This window comes from Lampetra planeri, chromosome 23 (genome assembly GCF_965212315.1).
Source record: "Lampetra planeri chromosome 23, kcLamPlan1.2.h2, whole genome shotgun sequence".
Taxonomy (NCBI): Eukaryota; Metazoa; Chordata; class Hyperoartia; order Petromyzontiformes; family Petromyzontidae; genus Lampetra; species Lampetra planeri.
This window is the reverse complement of record NC_136129.1, coordinates 2,737,293-2,758,186: the sequence shown is the minus strand read 5'-3', so window position 1 is coordinate 2,758,186 and position 20,894 is coordinate 2,737,293. Positions and strand designations below refer to the sequence as shown.

Genomic DNA, 20,894 nt, shown 5'->3' with positions numbered 1-20,894 from the left:
GATAACAGCAGTGCATACCGACTGTGGTTCACCTGCTTTGATTATAGCAGTGCATACCGGCTGTGGGTTGATGTATGTGTGCAAGTCGATGTGTGTGTGTGGGTCCATGTGTTTAATGTTTGGCAGAAGTTCGCTGCGCGAAGGCGGGGGGAGGCCGAGACACCTCTCGCCTGCCTCAGCGTACTGTCGTTAGCACAAGCAGCTTTTCCCAAGATGGAGCAAGCAGGCTTGGAGTCGTTGGTGTTGGAATGTATGCTGGCCTTGGCGAAGGAGCTTAATGTTGCCCTGCCAGCAATGGAAAACGACTATTTATCGTCCCTTAAGATCTCCCAGTGCATTCAAGCACATTTAATTTGAAACAGCGTACGCAAGTGGTGGCGTGTACCGCACCTTCTGAGATGTGCGGTGCAACCAAAGAAGTGGAGCCCGCTCAAGCCTGCACTTCGGTCAACGACGGTGGCTAGCGGAGGGGCGTCTCAGAGCAGCAGGGAGAACCCAACCGACGGCAGGGGACCTCTTCTCGTATGGGGAGCGGCTCCGTCCTCTGCTACGATTGCGGTCTGCCGGGACACATCGACAGGATGCCGCACTGCTGGGACGAGATTCTCTGGGCCATCGCTGTCATCCCTGCGGATGTCCCCAGGCCCGCTTGGTTCTAAGGCGAGTCACGGCACACCTCACACTCGGCCCTTACATCCACTTCATTCATCCCGTTAGGTTGTCGGTTCGCGTTCTCGCAGGGCACGTTCTTGGTTGGTTGCAGGGCGGGATGATTCGGTTGTACGGGAAAATGGCTGGTCACACCACCCTGCTCAGTAGTCGGAGTTGGCTCACCGTGTGGTCGTCGCAGGGGCGGGGACGTCGGCCGTTGTTGGGCAAGTACAAGGGGTAGAGGTACGGGTACTCAGACACCGGAGCATCCGCTACTATTATTTCAGAGTTGATTTTTAACATCCTACCCTACACGGTTCAGGACCTTTGTCCGGTTACAGCTCCGTGCTTTGCCACAAACGGTGGCTCCCTCGGAATTATTGGCCAAATAACAGCAATGGTGTGCATCGGTGACATCCAATTGACAGGACCGGTGTTAGTTTCAACTTCCCTTGCCATACCGTGTTTATTGGACACCAATTTCTTGGGGAAAATGCAGCTTAAAATTTTAGTGGATCAAGGGTGCCTGGAACTGCCATTGGGCCGTCGCATGGTCTTTTTGGCTTCCCCCACTCGAGTGCGTATGGTTAATGCCACGGTTCGGGTGCTGGCGACGAAAATGAATGCTGATCCCCTTGCGGCTGCGGGACCAACTTGATAAACAGGCGACCGCTGAGGGAATCCTGCTCACACCATCTAATAAAGTGGCTCGTGATCTGACGCGTGGGAGCACAAACGCTGGTGTCCAACGACTGTGTACCCTTCAATCAGGTCCTGAATGCAGGGCCGGATGTGTCTGTTGTGCAGGCGGGCACTGTTGGCCCACATGTCTGTAGCAGATTATAAGGGTGATTTTGTTGGGGAAGTAGGGGTTGTGGGGTCCAAGGAACAAGGGTTGGGGATGATGGGAGTTGGATAAATGCGCTCTGCTCGGAGAACCCCGATTTATCGGATGGCTGGAGGTCAGAGTTGCACTTGCTCTTGGTTGAATTTGCTGACGTTTTCAGTAAAAGCAAATACGATATCAGCCGGGCCACCCTTTTGAACCACCACATTGACACGGGTGGCGCTGCTCCAATCCGTCCAAACCCCTACAGGTTAAGCCCCACAGAAAACAAGTGCATCAGGCAGTCCGTGGGGTGCTTCCATAGTTCTTGTTAAGAAGCAAGACGGAAGTCTACGGTTCTGCGTTGACTTCCGCAAATTAAATGAAATCTGTGGCTGACGCGTATCCTCTCGAGAATGGATGACTCGCTAGAAGCATTGGCAGGTGCGAGATATTTCTCTACTCTTGACCTGCTTTCAGGGTTCTGGCAATTGCCCTCGGATGATGTTTCTAAACCGAAAACTGCTTTCCATACACCACACGGCTCCCTATGGGCCTCCACTCGGCTTCAGCGACGTTCCAACGGCTCATGGAACTGATTTTGGCGGGCCTACAGTGGGGTTCTTGTTTGATCTACTTAAAGGATGCAATTGTTTTTAGTCGCACGTTCGAGGAGCACTTGAAACGGCTACGTGCGGGTTTTTTTAAATTGCGGGCGGCGAACCTCAAATTCAAGCTGCAAAAATGTCATCTGCTGCAGAAGTGGGTGCAGTACCTGGGGTACATCGTTAGCAGGTCGGGAATAGCCACAGACCCCGATAAGACTGCGTTCATGCGCGCTTGGCCGACTCCCAAGACGGTGGGTGAAGTATGCAGCTTTATTGGGTTCGTGTCTTACTATCGCCCCGCCCCTCCGGTACCCAGATTTTTCACTTCCCTTTGTCTTGGACACAGACGCCAGCATCACTGGCATTGGCGCCGTGCTGTTTCAAGTGGTGGATGGGGTAGAATGTGTCTTCGCGTACGGTAGCAGGGTGCTGTCCTCGACCGAGCAGCACTACTGTGTCATGCGCCGGGAATTGCTGGCCATTGTGTTTTTTTGCAGCAATATCGGCCGTACCTCTATAGGATGACCTTTGAGGAGTTCTGATCACGCCGCCCTTCAGTACGCACTGCGCATTGAATAAACATCCGGCCAGCTATCCCGATGGTTGGAGATCCTCCAGGACTATTCGTTTAAAGTTTCGTATCAAAAGGGTTCGAGCCATACGAATGCAGACGCGCTTTCGCGGTTACCACCACGCGATGAGTGCGCATGCCTTTCCGGCTCGGGGCGCAGTAAGCTGCCTGTCGAGGCCGTATCTCCGACGGTTGTCGCGTCCATGGGGGGTGTGGGCCCTGACATTCCAGGGGGTCCTAAAAAGGTGCGATACCACCCTTGGTCTAGACCACGCAGAATAGGGGCGCCTGCAGGTGGAGGACGCCTTCTTATTGCAACTGCGGAGGCGTGTTTGAGACGCTGAGGTAGGGTGGTTGCCCCTGTCATCCTTAAGGAGGGATTGTTGATGTACTGGGACGGCGGGTTGCGCTGTTATGCTATCGTAGTACCCACTGCCCTGCGCGGCAGAATCATCTGGGCGGTGCATGAATGATTGCTGCACCTTGGGGTACATAAGACGCTAGTAACCATCAACTAAAATTTTTTTGGCCTGGGATGGCAGGGGACGTTGCCATAATGCTCAAAGGGTGTGTGCAATGCGTGTGGAAAACCCTACCTAAATTGGGTTGTTCCCATTTGCAATCCATTCAAGTATCCCACATAAATGAACTGGTTGGTTGGCATTGAGTATTTTTCCCGCTGGTCTATGGCCTGGCCACTCCCCAATCAGTCGGCGACGGTTATCGCCGAGGCGTTCCTTCACGGGTATGTGCTGGATAAGCGCCTCCGCACTGATCAAGGCAAAAAATTTTCTTCCAAATTATTGAAAGATGCGTGTGACTTGTTGGGTATGAAGAAAGTACGGACATCGCCCTATCATCCCCAGACTGAGGGGATGGTAGAATGCCTGCATAGGACCATTACTTCCATGTTGAGTCAGCAGGTTTGTGAGTCCCAAACTGACTGGAACTTGCACATCCCTGGGCTCCTCGCGGCCTACAGAATGGCCCCTCACGCTTCCACGGGATATTCACCGTTTTTTTTTTATATATGGGAGGGAGCAGGACCCCCCTATTGACGTCCAACTACACTTGGGACCGGGCAAGGTCAGCAGTAGCATGCCTGCGCCTATGCGCCTTACTCTTCAACGAGTGTCTGAGGCGCGGGAGGCCTCAAAGGAAAATTCGCCCTTACAGCAGTCAGGCAATGAGCAGTTGAGGGGGCTTCGCCTGTCTGGCAAGCCTTGGTCGCCAGGTGACAAGGCTTGGCTGCATCTCCCTCAAGTTCCAATTGGTACAAGCCCTGGCGGGGGCCGGTCGACGGGATCCAGACCAATAGACTGCAGCGTGTGAAAATTCGGTTCGGTCGTCGGTGATGTGATGTTGGTTAATAAACAGTGTTGCCTCCAAGTCCTAGTGTGCGCCCCGATTGAACCCACTACACTCGTAACGAATTGGCCACGCTTTGTTTACATGACAAACCCTTACTAATTGGCTGTGTCGGATGGTGGCGAGTTTAACAACACATTGAACATAAAAAAACGCCTGTATTATGGTCTCTCTCTCTACACCAGTTTCGTGGCTCATCGGATTTCTCCTGGACAAATAAAGATTTTGATTCCGTAAAAAGCACGCGACTTTTGTGCAGGCCGCCACCCCACTCCGGACCCCTCTGCCCACCGCCCGCGGTGAAAACAGACGCCGCTCCTCGTCAGTGCAGTGGCGTCGTCGAATCTGCGATGCCAGCCTCTTCCTTCCTCCCTCTCCTCACCTCACCCGAGCCCTTTTCTCCCTTATCTCCTTTCCTTTACTCTTTGGTTCTTTCGGTAAAGTCACGTAGATAGGAAATTAATAGACTACGACGTTTCGATCGCAACACAAGCAATCGTGATCAGATGAGACCAACAACAGCAGGAGAACTGCTGAGGCAGGAGAAAGAGCTGCTGCAACAAGAGGTTATATAGGTGAAGTACCGGTAATTACGCTGGACACCCAGGTTGAGGCACACGTATGTTTATTCAAGCTTGTCGGTACAGGACAGCACTAGAGGGGGTAGCGGCCCCCTCACCCGGATAACTGGGGATACACCCTAGCTAGTCCTGACCTACTCCCAAGTCCTCCACTAACGGGCTAGGGGAGGCTAACTGGCCCGACACTGGTGAGTCGGGCTACGGTCTCCGGAGTCCCAGGGTACTGACCCTGGTTCACGGAACCACGCCTCTGGCTCGATCCTCCGCAGCCCTTACAAGGGCGGCGTCGAGGGGAGTCCAGGGCTTCTAACTAGAAGATCTTCCTTCTTCCTCCTTCGTTCCCAGACTGAGCCACGAGCTCTCTCTGTCCTCCCCCTTTATACCCCCCGTCAGGATCACAACCCCCCAGGCTGCCTGATGCGGACGTCGCTGCGGGCACCCCACCCCCGTGTACTCCCGGAGCTCCGCCCACTGTGTTTATTCCCCGTTGGATCCCATGCACCTACAGCCCTCCCGTAACAACCCTACATCACTCCCCCCATTACAGCTCGCAGCCGTCCCGGCTGCAACAATTCCAATAAAGGAACATTTACCCCTCAACCCCGTGTGTGCCTCATTTTTTTCAACAAAATGCAAATTGAACAACAACAACAAGAACAACAAGAAGAACAAGCACACCCCCGAAGGGAATGTCCGACGCACCCCCCCCCCGTATAAATACGAAATCCGTAAAAGCGCGTATATACAACTAGCCAGGAACTCCCCCAGCACACACAGCACACCCACGACACACAACGCACCCACAACACACACACCCCGCCCACACACACAACACAACACACACAATGTGGCAGGAGCGCACCACCGACGCAGCATACAGTAACCATGACACGTGAAATAAAAAAAAAAATTTCTTCTTTCTGTATATTATAAGAGTCTGCGCATCTTAGCGCGCGTCCTTGCCGCAGGCCCGTCACACGGGGCAACCCCGGACGGCGGACCATCCGGTGGCGGCTGTCCCTTTCGAGATGAGGTCGCGATTGAAGTGGCGCGACCGTCGGCATCACCCGTGTGGGTTGTAGGGCATGAGCCCGTCATTCCCGGTGCACCTGTGGGTGGGACAGCCGGCAACACATCAGGCGAGAGCAGCGACGGACCCTCCGAGTCGGTCGACCCCCCACATGCTTGGCCCCGCGCGTGTGGAGTGGGCCCTCGCACCGCAACAAACGGTTTTAGCCTAGAGGGGTGTACAAACCACCGGCGCCTGCCCCATTTGATTCGAACGCACTGAGGCCTCAAAACCTCGACAACCTCGACGGGGCCCCGCCACGGGCGCACGAGTTTAGAGGAGGTCGCGAGCGGTACCTGGGGACAGTGCAGCCATGCCCTGTCCCCCGGCTTCCACTGCAGCACGTGCGCGCGAGCCAGCCTGAGGCGCTCGTTCGCCTTTTGACGCCTGTCAGAATTTAGCCTCGCAGCATCCCGCGCCTCAGTCAGTTTGTCAAGGTTAAATTTAACGTGTTCATCCAATTTAATTTTACCCAGCGGCGCGGGGATCTGCAGCTGTGCCGGAACAGGTGGGTCGGGTTCGCGGCCATACATAAGAAAGAATGGTGAAAATCCCGTCGCAGCATGGGGAGCCAATCTGTATGCCGCTAGAACCCCTTGAATTTGTAAGTCCCAATCAGTCTGTGAGTCCGAGACTTGCTGCGACAACATAGACGAGATGGTGCGATGCAGACGCTCGACCATCCCGTCCGTTTGCGGGTGATAAGGAGAGGTTCGAATTTTTTTCGTTCCTAGGAGATCACAGACTTGTTTTAGGAGTTTCCCGGAAAAATTTCTACCCTGGTCGGTCAACAACCGCTCCGGGGCACCTTTGTCCATGACATAACCTTGGACAAAGGCGTCGACGATGGCTGCTGCCGACTGATTCGCCAGGGGCCAGGCCATAGGCCAGCGCGTAAAATATTCGACCCCAGTAAGCAAATATTTATTTCCCCTGGGGGTGGCGGGGAATGGCCCCAGAATGTCCAGTGCGACCAGTTCATTTATTCTGGAGACCTGGATGGACTGCAAGGGCGGGTTCGACTCCCGTGCTGGTGGTTTGCGCTGCGCACACTGAGGGCATGCCGCCAACAGATCAGCGACATCCCTAGTCATGCCCGGCCAAAAATAATTCAGCTGGAGCAAGGCGAGTGTTTTCTGGGTACCTAGGTGGAGGAGGCGCTCATGAGCAGCCCACACCACCTTACCCCGTAGGCCAGAAGGGACCACCAGCCGGTGACGCTGGGATTTCCCGTCCCAATGCATAAGCAAGCCCGCATGGGTTTCCCATGCGTCGGCATGACCCGTCAAACGCCCCCTCTCCCCGGCGCGATGACGCAACGCGAGGAGGGAGGCATCCTCCAACTGGAGGCGCCCCCCCATTCATCAACGGGCAATCCAAGCAGGGAATCTCTCCCCTGTTCGGCGATATCAATGGGGACTACCGTTTCATCGTCGGCGGCCGCCGCCAGGACCGGAACCATCATGTCCCCTACTGGCTTGCAACGCCCCGACCCCAGGAGGCATGCGCATTCGGAGGCGGTTGGCATCCGTGACAGAGCGTCAGCGTTGGTGTGGCGAACGCCCTTACGATAAGTGGTTTCAAAACTGAAATCCTGGAGGACCTCCAGCCATCGGGACAATTGTCCCGATGGCTGTTGAACCTTCAGGGCGTACTGCAGTGCCGCATGATCTGTGCGGACGGTGAAATGCCGACCGTACAGATATGGGCGATACTGTTGGATGAAATAGACAATTGCCAACAGTTCCCTACGGGTGACACAATATCTTTGCTCCGTTGGAGACAACACCCGACTGCCGTACGCGACCACCCGTTCCACGCCGTCAACCACCTGGGAAAGCACGCCTCCAATACCCGTGTTGCTCGCGTCGGTGTCGAGCAAAAACGGCCTCGAAAAATCTGGGTAAATCAAGGGAGGAGCCTTCACCAGCGCGTCCCGAAGGGAGCAGAAAGCAGCTTCCTCATCCTGACCCCAGTGGAACCGGACCCCTTTAGATGTTAACGCGTGTAGGGGTTTTGCAATTGTTGCAAAATTAGCGACGAAGCGTCGGTAATATGATGCTAAGCCAATAAAACTCCTGACCTCTCCCACCGTGGTTGGAGTCGGCCAGGAGCTGACACACTGCGTTTTGGCGGGATCGGTAGCAATACCCGAGCGCCCTACGATGTGCCCCAAATAACGCACCGACTCGCGTAACAAATGGCATTTCTGGGGCTTAAATTTCAAATTAGCAGCCCGCATCTTTAGGAAAACCGCCCGCAACCTCTGGAGATGTTCGTCAAAAGTTTTACCAAAGACAATAACGTCATCCAAATAAATCAGGCACGACTCCCATTGCAACCCAGCCAAAACCAATTCCATCAATCGCTGGAAAGTTGCCGGCGCTGAGTGTAAGCCCATCGGCAACCGGTTGAATTGGAACAGGCCGTGCGGTGTACGGAAAGCAGTTTTAGGCTTAGAATCATCGTCCAGAGGAAGCTGCCAGAATCCCGAAAGTAAATCTAGTGTGGAGAAGAATCGCGCTCCCGCCAAAGCGTCCAGCGATTCGTCCATCCGTGGGAGCGGGTATGCGTCGGCAACCGAAATTTTATTAAGGCGCCGAAAATCCACGCAAAACCGCAACGAGCCGTCCTGCTTTTTAACCAGGACGATCGGCGCTCCCCACGGGCTGGTGGAGGGAGAAATGATGTCGGCGGCTAACATGTCATCAACAGCCGATTTGACATGGTCCTTTTCGGCGGGACTTAACCGAAACGGATTTTGGCGAATTGGCGCGCTGTCACCCGTGTCAATATGGTGACGCAGCAGGTGAGTGCAACCCAAATCATATTTATCACGACTGAAAACGTCGGAAAATTCCCTCAGTAGCCTTCTAAGCTGTTGGCGCTCTGAATTTGTCAGGTCCGTCGATTCCGCACAAAGCGCGTCGAGCCACCCTTCATCGCTGTCCGAATGTGGGAGCATCCGGGAAGCAGAGCCAACGTGGTTCGCGACAGGTACCTCGCAGGGCATCGGCGTCGCATGCGCGAGCACCGTCCCTTGAGGAACCACCACCGTCTGCGATCCCACATTGAGGACCGCGATGAAAGGGTCCCCGTCCCCTCTTACAACGGTCTGGGCCGGAATCAAATGAGGTCCATTAACCCCGGCCCTAGACGGTCCCAGCAAAACACCCTGATCCCCTATGCCCTTAGCGAAGGGCTTACGAAGTTTCAGAGGCACTAGCATTTGAGCTCCCGGCGGCACACGAACAGTCTTAACAACGAACGCCGGTACCGTCGCGAACGCCGTCGGAGCCGCCGCAGGGGATGGCAGGAACGCCATGCGCCGCCCCGACGGAAGCTCAATGCATCCTTGGTCGATCAAAATACGAATGGGCATTTTGCCTAAGAAATCCGTCCCCAGCAGGCACGGAACCGCCAGCGAGGAGGAAACGAAAATCGGCCCCGACAATTTGATGTCCCCAATAGAAATTTGCGCTCGAATCTGTCCCATGATGCCGAGAGAGCCCCCGTTAGCGGCATAGAATGGGACGTTAACCGGCATTAAAGGCCGGCTTTGTACGGGCAGAATATTGTAAATTAATTCCGAAATGATTGTCGCCGATGCCCCCGTATCGACCAAGATGCGTACTTCTACCCCGTCAATGTGTCCGACCACGGCCGACGACCCTGACGACGCGGCTACCACGCGATGGGCCAACACGGACCACTGTTTGGGCTCGATTTGAGTCCCCGCAGTGATCCGCGTTGGCCCCTTGCAACGCGACATCGGCCCCCCGTTTGTTGTGGTGCGAGAGTGTGCAACGGGTGGGTGCTTTGGCCAAGCATGTGTGGTGCCGCGACTCGCCGGATCATGTTGCTGGAGCTTGGGAAGAGGAGGGCCGGCGTCCCGTCGAGGCGTCGTCCCGCGCTGTCGCGGAGAGCGGCACCCCGAGGCGACGTGGCCCCGGACGCCGCAGTTGAAACACCGCGGGAGCCCCGGTGGAGACGATGGGCGGTTGAAACGGCTTGACCCGTCCCGGGCCGACCGTACTTCTTGCGCCTGTTGCCGTCGATGGTCGACGGCGAAGAGCTCCTCCGTCGGAAGGGTGGCTGCAGCCACCGCACGCCCTGCCGATGCCCTGCTGGCTTTCCGCCGCAGGGACAGAAGGTTGGCGTGAAGGAGGCGCGCCGCCTGAAGAGAGGTCATCTCAGCGTCCTCCTGTGCGACGACAGCGATGTCCAGGTCGTCTGCCAGGAGGAGTATTTTCTCCGTGACCATCGCGTCCACGCCGTCATCGTCCATACGGGGAAAAGCCGTCTTAGCCAGCGCTAGGAGGCTCGTCCTGTATGCCAGGGGCGACTCCTTTTCACCCCGCTTGCGCTCGTAGAACTGCTCTCTGCATTCTGCTGAAGGTCCATAGACCCCGGCCAGCAGTTGTAGCGCCTTCGGCAGAGTAGACCGCTTCTCTTTCGGCGCCGATGTGAGGGCGGCGAGCGCGTCTGCGTCGAGGAGCGCCGGCAGCGCGCAGAGGGCTTCATCGTCGGACCACCTTGCCATTTCTTGGTGGGCGATGAAGCGTCGCTGGAAGCCGCCCCAGTCGCCCTCTGCACCAACAAATTCTTTCAGCGGAGGCAGCCGTTGTTGCAGCGCAGCGATCGCCTTGGAAGTCTGCAGGCTCTTATTCCCGGGACTCGGCTGTGCGTCGGCGCGAATGGCAGATGGAATCGCCTGTCGCCGATGTGATGACGCTCCCTCCGCTGGTGATGACGCAGCTGTCCCAGCGAGAGCGGTGTCGGACCCAAGGTTGAGCCCGGCCACGCCCTCTGCAGCTGCCGTAACGATGGCGGGAAATTCAAAGTTGGAGTCTTCAGAAATGGCGGGAAGGCGCTCAGGTCGACGACTCCCCTCGCCCCGTGGTGGACCACCAGCCCCCAGCCGCGTGATGTTTTCCAGCGTGGCGGCAGCGGCGTACAGTAGCTCCGCCAGTCTCTCGTGAGCCAGCCGTAGCGCGTCTGGCTGCGGCCCCTCCTCATGCCGATGCCCCGGTAGGAACGCGTCGGCCCCCGGCTGCGCCATGTCTTGGTGAGCCGTCTCGGGCTCAATGACTTCAGCAGTGTCCTCCTCCGGTACTCTGGCTCGAGCTGTCTGGCGTGTTTCCATGTCCGTAGTTCTTCTGACACCAGATGAAGTACCGGTAATTACGCTGGACACCCAGGTTGAGGCACACGTATGTTTATTCAAGCTTGTCGGTACAGGACAGCACTAGAGGGGGTAGCGGCCCCCTCACCCGGATAACTGGGGATACACCCTAGCTAGTCCTGACCTACTCCCAAGTCCTCCACTAACGGGCTAGGGGAGGCTAACTGGCCCGACACTGGTGAGTCGGGCTACGGTCTCCGGAGTCCCAGGGTACTGACCCTGGTTCACGGAACCACGCCTCTGGCTCGATCCTCCGCAGCCCTTACAAGGGCGGCGTCGAGGGGAGTCCAGGGCTTCTAACTAGAAGATCTTCCTTCTTCCTCCTTCGTTCCCAGACTGAGCCACGAGCTCTCTCTGTCCTCCCCCTTTATACCCCCCGTCAGGATCACAACCCCCCAGGCTGCCTGATGCGGACGTCGCTGCGGGCACCCCACCCCCGTGTACTCCCGGAGCTCCGCCCACTGTGTTTATTCCCCGTTGGATCCCATGCACCTACAGCCCTCCCGTAACAACCCTACATAGGCTTGAGATGGGCTCAACCCAATTCCCTTCTCCCCGCCGTTCATGTCCACATTATCCTCGAGCGACATCCTTGGCTGCGGCGTGCATAAAAGGGGCACAACTAAGTTACTCAAACCCCTTTCCAAATTTGTAGAAAAAAATCAGTTCCCTCTAAAAAAACGCCGCGAAGCGACAATACGAGCAGAAATGACGGACAAGCGGAGGGCTTGTGGGGCCGTTATCATCCGCTGGGGATCACCCTGTGTCAAGGAGAACGGCCGGTGAGTTGGGGGGGGGGGGGGGAACTCCACTGACCGTGTCGGCAGCTTGGGCCCTCCCAGCACTGTGCCGCACAACCTGCGCACGTCCTCCACAGATGCGCCGTCAAACGCATGGCCCGCCTGCGTCCCACCACACATGCGTGCGAATGGGGGGTGGGGGTGGAGTGGAGGTGGAGTTGGGGGTGTAGGGTCATGACATGCGGCACGCCGGCGATTCAGTCACGATTCGTTTTTGTTGGACGCAGTTCATGATTAATTTCAACGCTCGCCACGCAAGATGCCGTCGGGCTTTTTTATCGAGCCCAGAATTTTATGGCAAGACGACGGGAGAAGCGGAACACAAGAGGCGGGGAAGAGGACGTGGGGCCATGATGGGTCTCGGTTATAGGGCGCCACGGTGGTTAGAGGACCTCCCCGGGTATACATAAGGTCGTGGGTTCGAGATCCCGACCCCGAGGGCTGCAGTCTCTCGCTCTCCCCATGGTCGCTAGGATTTTTCTCCCGTGTCCTCCGGTTTTTCCCCTCCACATTTACAATCAACATCACGCGCTTAGAGTAGATAGCTGCTGCTATAAACCTCCACGTGATAATCCACTTCGTTGTTGCTTCTGATAAAGAGCTACACAGGCTTAGTGGGCCGTAACGGGTAAAATATATTCTTTTAGTTTAATGTTGTTTACGTGCCGCACGCTATATTAACCATATTATAACATTATATTATTATACTGCCTGTGAATGTTACCAGTGCTTAGCCGGCTTAAAGATTTACAAGAAAACTTCAAGGGCACCTACACATACTGGGGAAAGGCACTGCGCTCTCTAGCCAGGCAGCGCCGTCGCTTAGGGCACTTGGCTCGCGGGTTTCAACACGATGAGCGCTACCGCTGCCGAGGCGATGCGGCAAACAGCAGCGGCGCCGGTTGGGACGCGGAGCACAGCAGCATTGGAGGGGGCCCCACGCGTCCGGTGACCGAGGGGTGTGTGTGTGTGTGTGGGAGGGGCAAGTGCAGGAATTGTACAGGGAGTGCGAGCGGCGAGCAGTGTGCGCAAGCGGCGAGCAGTACGGTACCCTCTTCCTCACCTGCCAGGTGGTGCCCAGCGTGTTGACGTAGTTGGCCATGTACTTAGAGAGCGGAGGGAGCAGCGGGACGGACCGCCCCGCCACCAGACGTGTAGCGCACGCCACGCACAGCAGCAACAGCACACGCAGCATCGTTCTGCAAATACAAAGGATTCCCCCGCGTAGCCTTTAACAGACTATTGGGGCAAGTGCTATTAGCGAGCGGCACCTATGAAGGCCGGCACGGCACAAGAGGGAGGTGGGTGGTCAGCACCATGCACTAGCCGCCTTTGGTCACCCCAGTGGTAATGTTTTAAGACACCGCACCAGGTACTAATTTTAGGATGAGTGAACCTAGAAGAGGCCCGGGACTGGTTCAGATAATCGTCATCGTTGGTGGCCGCGAACGGGAATCGATCTTGCGGTCGCTGGGTCCACAGTGCTGCGTGTGTGCACATGCACACACACTGAGGCATACACTGAGGCACACGTGCGTGAGCGCGCATGCTACACAAAAACATTTACACAGCAGTAATCGCACCTCCGATTTTGTATGGTCGGCTACGTACGGTGCGAAAGAAGTTCAACAAACATTCATACTGCCCATAGACTAACACTCCCCATAGATTAATACTGCCCATAGACTCAACACTGCCCCATCCGCTACGGACGGTGCGAAGAAAGTTCAACGTGTGTAGAAACATTCACCGATTCCGGATTTGTTTTGTTTATTATTTCGGCCGTCATCATAGACAACCTATGTGATATTCATCAAGTCTCAGCATGTGGATATATTTATTCGATCCCTTAGTAAATGAGAGTAACAATAATAATTAGTATTATAATACATGTCACGTAACACTCCTTTAAAAAAAATAAATGGCAAAAATTTTGTAACTATGCAACGTTTCGGGAAATGCCCCCCGCCCTCCCTACGTGCAGCGCAGATGAGCGCTTTAAAACATTTACTCTACAACAGTCACCGTGCTTGGCAAACTCCAGCATGGGAATTAATGAACGGCTTGCGAGAGCGCAAGCGAGCTGAACCCGCTGACTCACAGCCGATCTGGCGGTTAATATCGAGCCAGCAACGAGTACCTCGCACAATCACGGAGGAACTGTTGCCCAAGTTATGTATATGTGAAGAGGTTTTCATGTACTTGTAGTGACATTGCGGGATGTCATTGTGTGATGCCGGCTCTAGAGATGCATGGCGTGCGGTGTATTGACATCACGGACACACGAGGATGTGGGTGCAGTACCGGCCCCTGAGGGGCTTGGTCAGCACTGATTGATACCGCTGGATGGCATCACACTTGGCGTGCAATGCCAGCCCTAGAGGATCGGATGAGAGAGTGCTGGCCATAGGGAATGGGTTACTGGAGGCCATGCACTCCGGCTGACCCAAGAGGACACGTGAAAAATTAAGTCTACAAAGGGGCCCCAAGTGGGGGGCTGGGGGTGGTCACGTGGTCCGAGTCGAGATCCTGCTAGAGGGTTCTGGAAGGTGGTCATGGCCAAGGGCGGAGCAAGCCACGCCGCAGAGAATATAAGCCGGGTCCCCCAGAGAGACCGGCGTTGTTGTTCAGCCTGAAAAAACCTCCGTCTACGTTCTCCGAGTTTCCAACACGTGGACCTGGACCCAAGCTGTGGTCCCGGTCCGTAGCAGCTAGTTACGGTATAATTAGTGTAGTTATCCTGGTAGTCACCACCATAGGTTGTTATTCTGTTAAGGGGCAGTTACCACATGTGTTGGCGTTAATAAATGTGTTTCCTCCAAAGAATACGTCTACGACTCAGTTGAACTCACAACATATGTATGTAGAACTTTTTGCACCACACGCAGCAAAGCGTGCTAATAGGAGGTGCAGTGTGGAGTCTATGGGCAGTGTTTATTTGCCGTATTTTTCAAAGCAAGAGTCGGAGGTGCGTCGCATGAATCCACTTGCATCAAACGGCCAGCAATAAACGGCACGACCTACGTTGTGACACTGGAGAATTTGGCGGAAACCCAAGCAGAACAGAGAGAGAATATACAAACTCCACGAGCACCAATACCCGCCAATTCACCACCAAGCGACGGTGACGTTCACCACGGCACCTGTGCCAGGTCAGGTGCAGTTTAATGCCACATGAAGTGCACTACAAAAAAACGATAGGGAGTGCAAAGTGTAGGGAAAGCCAAGCAAGGTCACGGCATTTTTTTGGGCACATGCCACCCCCCCCAAAACACAATCGTTTGTGGAACTTTTGGACCAAGATTATAAAGAATATTGGAGACATAGTCTTGCACACACCCCTGTCCGCAGGCCAAGCCTTGGTCAGGAGTTGAGCTTGGATAGTTTCTCGGATGGGTGATCCACTACCCCTTCCATGAACAAAACACAGGTGTTATAGGCTACAATGTGGGCAGTTCAGCACCATCAATTGTTCTGCACAACTCCCCTGCCCCCCCGCCAAATCCGCAATGACCAGCGTGGTGGAGTATGGTCTAATGCAGTGGATGCGTAGTGTAACAGGACTACTGTGATGGTGGGGAGTGGTAGTTTTAGCGGTTAGCCCGCTGCCGCTACGAACCTGGCGGCCCGTAGTTCGATTCCCGCTCATGGCCACCAACACCAATGATGATTATCTGAACCGGTCCTGAGCATCCCCTAGGCCGACTCAGCTTTAAAATGAGTAACCTGGTGCAGTGTGGAAACACTGCCACTGGGGAGACAAAGGTGGCCGGGAACGGTGTTGGCCACCCACCCCCTCGTGTGCTGCACCAGCCTTCATTAGGCGCTCTAACAGTGCTTGCCCCAAAAGTCTATTCAAAGCTATATGGGGGATTTTTGTCTTTGTTTTGTGGTGGCGAGCGATTAGCTTTAGTGCGAGCGTGCTGCCGCTACTAACCCGGCGGCCCGAGGTTCGATTCCTGCTCCCTGAGGTTCGATTCCTGCTCGTGGCCGCTAAAGCCAGGGCGACGATCTGGACCGGTTGCTCAAAAAGATTGTTTCATGGACAGCGAGGACTATATAATGTAATCCCAGTGACGGACCATAAATACCAGGACCCAGGCATGCCTTTTGGAGTTTGGCCTGAGGGGGTAAAAAAAAGGGACAGAGCAGGGCGAGGGAGGGAAGGAGCAAGCCCGAGACGGACGCCCATCAACCACAACGGCAGGGGTGGGGGGGGCCAGATCAGCCAGACCAAGAGTAGCATCGAGAAACAAAAAAATAATGGCTATGGCTCGAGGCCCTTTGTCTAGCAGCAGATCGATCAAGGCCAACAACAACGATTTAATTCCATGTCGACCACGAACGTTTCACAATGACTGCGTGCGGTGGGAGTTCTCCAAATAAAATCATCCACGTATTCCCCCCCACCCTCTTCTCCCACCACCGCACACAATAAGCAGATGTATACAAAAATTTATAAAAGCCACAACTCTTTTCGCCCAATACAAAACAAAAAAAGCAGAAGGAGAGGGGGCATGGGGGAGAACCATAAAGACAATTAAGGCTCAAGTGTCATTTCTATTTAGCCACGAGCGTGTTTCCCATTGCAAGGAGCACGGGGGGCGGAACCGCCAAAACATTCCGCAGACAACGAGAAAAAAAGACCACGCCAGGCATAACAACTGTGAGGAGACATTTTTGCCGAGTCAACATCACGTGACCAGGCTGTGGCTGTTCATTACAAGCGTAAATAGCACACGGAACACAGCGGGAGTCATTCATTCGCTCCTTGCAAAAAGGTCCTCTGGTCACGAGGTGGGGAACCCAGAACCCACACTGATGGGAGATATGAAACTCGGTGGTGGGGGGGGGTGGCAGGATGAGGGGTTGCCTCCATCACTCAGTGGGCCCCTAACCTCAGACCCCCAACTCCCCTCAGACCCCCCCCCCCCAATTAAATACTTGGCCGTACTTTTATAATTTCTTTATACAGATAGACCGAGTTACGATGGTCCGATTTACGATATTTCAATCTTACGATGGCGATACGACAAAATTGTAAAATATTCTAACTTTCGCGCGGCAGGAAAACGCAGCAGCGTACGAGGTACGATACTGTACGTTGGGAGGCCGTGCAATACAGTATTGTAATTAATACATACAGTATATAGTTTATACAGTACGGTACTGTAAATTGCTCGGTTTTACTAAATTATCACCATTCTTTAAAGACGCCTGGGTTGGCTAGGCCATCTTTGACTTACGATAATTTTGACTTACGATGGGGTCGTCGTAACGCATCTCCATCGTAAGTAGAGGACTACCTGTAATTGCTTTTAGTGTTTAGTTTATAATAAAGGTTTTTTGGTGAAATCGCATTATTTATAAATGTGTCGCAACCCTCCACCAACCGGCATGGCCAATCGGTAAAAAAATAAGTGTCACGTGGACAAAAGACCAATAGTTCACTACTGGTTGCGAAAGTCTACGTGTTAAACTGAGTGTTTTAGTTTGATGTCCTTCCACCCTCCCCTGCACCTCCCAATGAGCACAGTTCGCTACGTACCGTGCCAAAGAAGCTCAACGTACACACATACACGCCCCTCCTTCTGCACGTCACCTGGACCGCACATTCTCTCCTCATGGTGGTCACGTGGATTGTTCCCAAGGTTCGTCCGGTTTTGCCCTCCACGTGCGGTATGGATTACTTGGCCGCTACCGTAAATTCCCAACTGTGACAAATTTGGCTTATGTAGTGCGCGCTTACTACATAATCTAAACCACACACACACGCGTGCGTACACACAGAATGTAACTCGTATCGGCCTAATATTCCTATGCTGAAATCATCCTTGAAAATCACTCAATAGGGTTGACACTCTGCAGCGTCGCCCACCCCAGAATAAATAAACACACCCAAAATTTGTTAAAATTTTACCAGGTAAAGCCCACCTAGCTATATATCTCTTTTTTAGAATAGACCTGGCCACAAATGATAGCTCAACGTGTGGCTTGGCTCAAAGTGGCTTATCACGTGGAAATTCAAAGCAGGCAAATACTCTAAATGCGTGTCAATTACAAATGTGGAGGGATAAACCGGAGGACTCGGAAGAAAAATCCACGTGACCACGCCGGGAGAACATGCAAACTCGAAATATACAACAGGTATCAAAGTTCGGGATCAAACTCACAACCCTCCTGGATACCAGGTGAGGTAGTTAACGTCGCCACCGTGGCGCCCCTATTTATTTATGCTTAGGGCCCCCTCCCCCCTCCAATGGGCTGGCACCACAGCTGGCCTCAGCTGAAGGCCACGAGACGATCACACACGCGATACGTCACATGACCTCGCGCACCCTCCCCCCCCACCCCGTGACCATCACGTGGATGATACCACTCTGCGCAGACATGTAACGATTATTAAATATAACAGCCAGGCATCTCATACCAGCAGCCTGGGCACTGGTGTCAATCAGTCAACATTGGTTTATTTGAGAGCCGGTCCTTAAGTCTGGATCAACGTCAACAGGGTCCGTGGAAATAAAAGAGTCTCAAGTCGTCTGTGGAAGTCTGTGGAAGTCATGTGGTCGTTTCCTCCCCAAGTCTGGTCGAATAGGAGCAGCCTGGCACATCCAGTGAAGACGCTCTTGAGTTATCAAAATGTGGGTGGACACGCATTTCCCCTACCCCTATCAATAGTCAGCTCGGCCAATAGGTGATACTCCATAGAACAAATTTACGATGGTGAGATGTTAACTACCTCGTCTGGTATGCAGGAGTTCGTGGGTTCGATCAGACCCCGACGCCTGCTGTCTATTTGGAATTTGAGTGTTCTCTCCCAGTGCTCGCGTGGATTTTTCTCCAGGTCCTCAGGTTTTTTCCCTCCACATTAAGAATCAAAATCACATGTTTAGAGTATTTGATTGCAAAAAATGTCCACACGATAAGCCACTTCACCGAGCAATCCTTTGTGGCCAGGTCGCTTCTGAAAAAGAGCCAAGTATGGCTCAGTGGGCCTTACCTGGTAAAATAAAAAAACAAAGTTAATCGTTCATTAAATATCCACACCTATAGCCAATGACCATACTAGGCCTTTCCTCTGTGCACTGCAGTCTCTGACGACGCGACGACTAGCTTCACCATCTTCACCGAGGCCCGTTCACTTCGTTTGGTCACGCTTTGTGGTGTTTATAGTGGCGGCAACGACAGTGGTGGTGGTGATTATGAGTGGCGACAATGGCGACGATGATAATCGTGACCACAACGGTGATGATAAGTGTGACGAGGATGGTGACAAAGATAATCGTGATGACAACCACGGTGATGATGACAATAGTGATTATGAGTGTGACGACGATAATCGCGACGATGACAACAACGGCGATGATGATGGTGGTGGTGATTGTGTGTGACGAAGATGATGACGACGACAACGGTGATGACGGCGATTATGATGGTGGTGATTGAGCGTGACGACAATGATGACGATGATAATCATGATGACAACTACGGTGATGATGATGACAATGGTGATTATGAGTGTGACGACGATAATCGCGACGATGATGACAACTGTGATGATGGCGAAGGCGGTGACAAGGATATCTGGGTGGGAAGCCGCAGGTATCGCCACGCGTGACGATTTTGGTCCACTCACCCACGAAGTCACCGCCAATTAAAGTAAAAAAAACCTTACTGTTGACACATATGTTAAACTTATTTCGCCCCGTACATAGGCAACCGTGATGAACAACCATTGCCACCGATTTCTGCGAAAACAATTATCCAACGTCTGGCGAGGGCGCACATGCGCACACACACATACGCACACACGAGTCGCCATCGGTGTTGCTTAAACAACGGACTCATGGGAGCTCTTTCAACTGCTGGGCCTCTTAAGTCTTGCACCCTTCCACGGACCCATCACCGCCCGCGGCCATCCCCGCATTCAATTTCAGGTACACCCTGCTCGGGTAATTTAATTTGGTCGTACGAGTTTCTTAAGATGGGGAAATTAACCAAAATGCATATCACACGGGTTGGGGAAGTCAAATAGCAGTGCTTGTCCGAATGCAGACCCTTCACCATTGCCATAGGACTGAGGAATTTCCACCACCAGCTCTGCAAGGGCTGTTTATAGATAACCAGCCACAGTTGCTCAATGGAGCAGGAACTCACTTTGGCTGATCATCGCCGTCGTCATTATCGTCATCACTACCGATGTAATATAAAAAAACATAACTAGCGCAGTTTTAAGGACAGTCCAACCTCGAGAGCGAGAGGTTAGTGGACCCATAACGGCCAGGAGGGACGAGTGGCAGCCGAGGAAGGGAACGCGTCTGAGACGGAGCGATGAAATAAAGTCGTGTGCGGTTGGATAGGCACGCGTACGTAAAACTTATTTCGCGCCACCGTACGTAGTCAACCGTGCTAGAATCAGGGAGGTGTGGTGGGGGAACAAACACAAAAAGCAGTTCTAAAAAGGTGGATTAATAGGCGAGCATTGTAGAAAGGCTCAACGCCAAAGCATTCCGCATGCTCTATAATAAAGAAGGGCAGTTTCCCGAAACGTCGCACGTACTATGGAGGGTCCTTTCCCGATACGTTTTTTTCCTTTGATGGCCACCAAAGTTTTATTGATAATGTGTTTTGAGATTATATATACACACATACACATCTAAAATCTGGTTGTGAGTGTATATATTTGAGTGACAACGGGTAAAAATTTTGAGGAGCGCCACGGTCGCTAATAGATGTATACATGAGGTCGTGAGTTCGATCCCTACCCCGACGCCTGCTGTATATTCGGAGTTTTGCGGTGTCTCTCTCTCCCCGTGGTCGCGTGGATTTTCCTCTCGGTCCTAACGTTTTTTCCTACACATTTAGAATCAACATCACGCGCTTAACGAGTATTTGGCTGCTATAAATGTCTCCACGTGATAAGCCACTTTGTTGAGCTGTCATTTGCGATAGCCACGGTCGCTTCTGAAAAAACAACTACAGACTTCAGTGGGGCCTTACCCGGTAAAATAAAAAAAATTGTTTGGTTTTTAGTTTTCATCTTGCTTCCTGCTGCTCATCTTGAGCCGTGCCCTCATCTTTGTTCGTCATACGGAGTCTTATTTTCCGGAGCTTCCTTATAATCCGGATGGGAGCCGGAGGCAATGACAAAAGTTGAAGTTTCTCTACACATCGCCAACTATTGTCCCTGCTACTCAATGAAGTATGGGGAAACATTTTTTTATTAAATTTC

The 20,894-nt window shown here is 53.4% G+C and overlaps 1 protein-coding gene across 1 annotated transcript in view; it reads right to left on the bottom strand.

Moving 5' to 3' along the window:
* CTSB (cathepsin B) overlaps positions 1-20,894 on the bottom strand; it is a 39,718-nt gene that overhangs the window by 12,867 nt on the left and 5,957 nt on the right. Inside the window, exons 2-3 of the mRNA XM_078604762.1 lie at positions 12,723-12,858; positions 11,676-11,761 (exon numbers count right to left, since the gene is read on the bottom strand). Coding sequence (XP_078460888.1) covers positions 11,676-11,761; positions 12,723-12,854 — 218 coding nt within the window. The 5' untranslated portion in view covers positions 12,855-12,858. The remainder of the gene's footprint in view (positions 1-11,675; positions 11,762-12,722; positions 12,859-20,894) is intronic.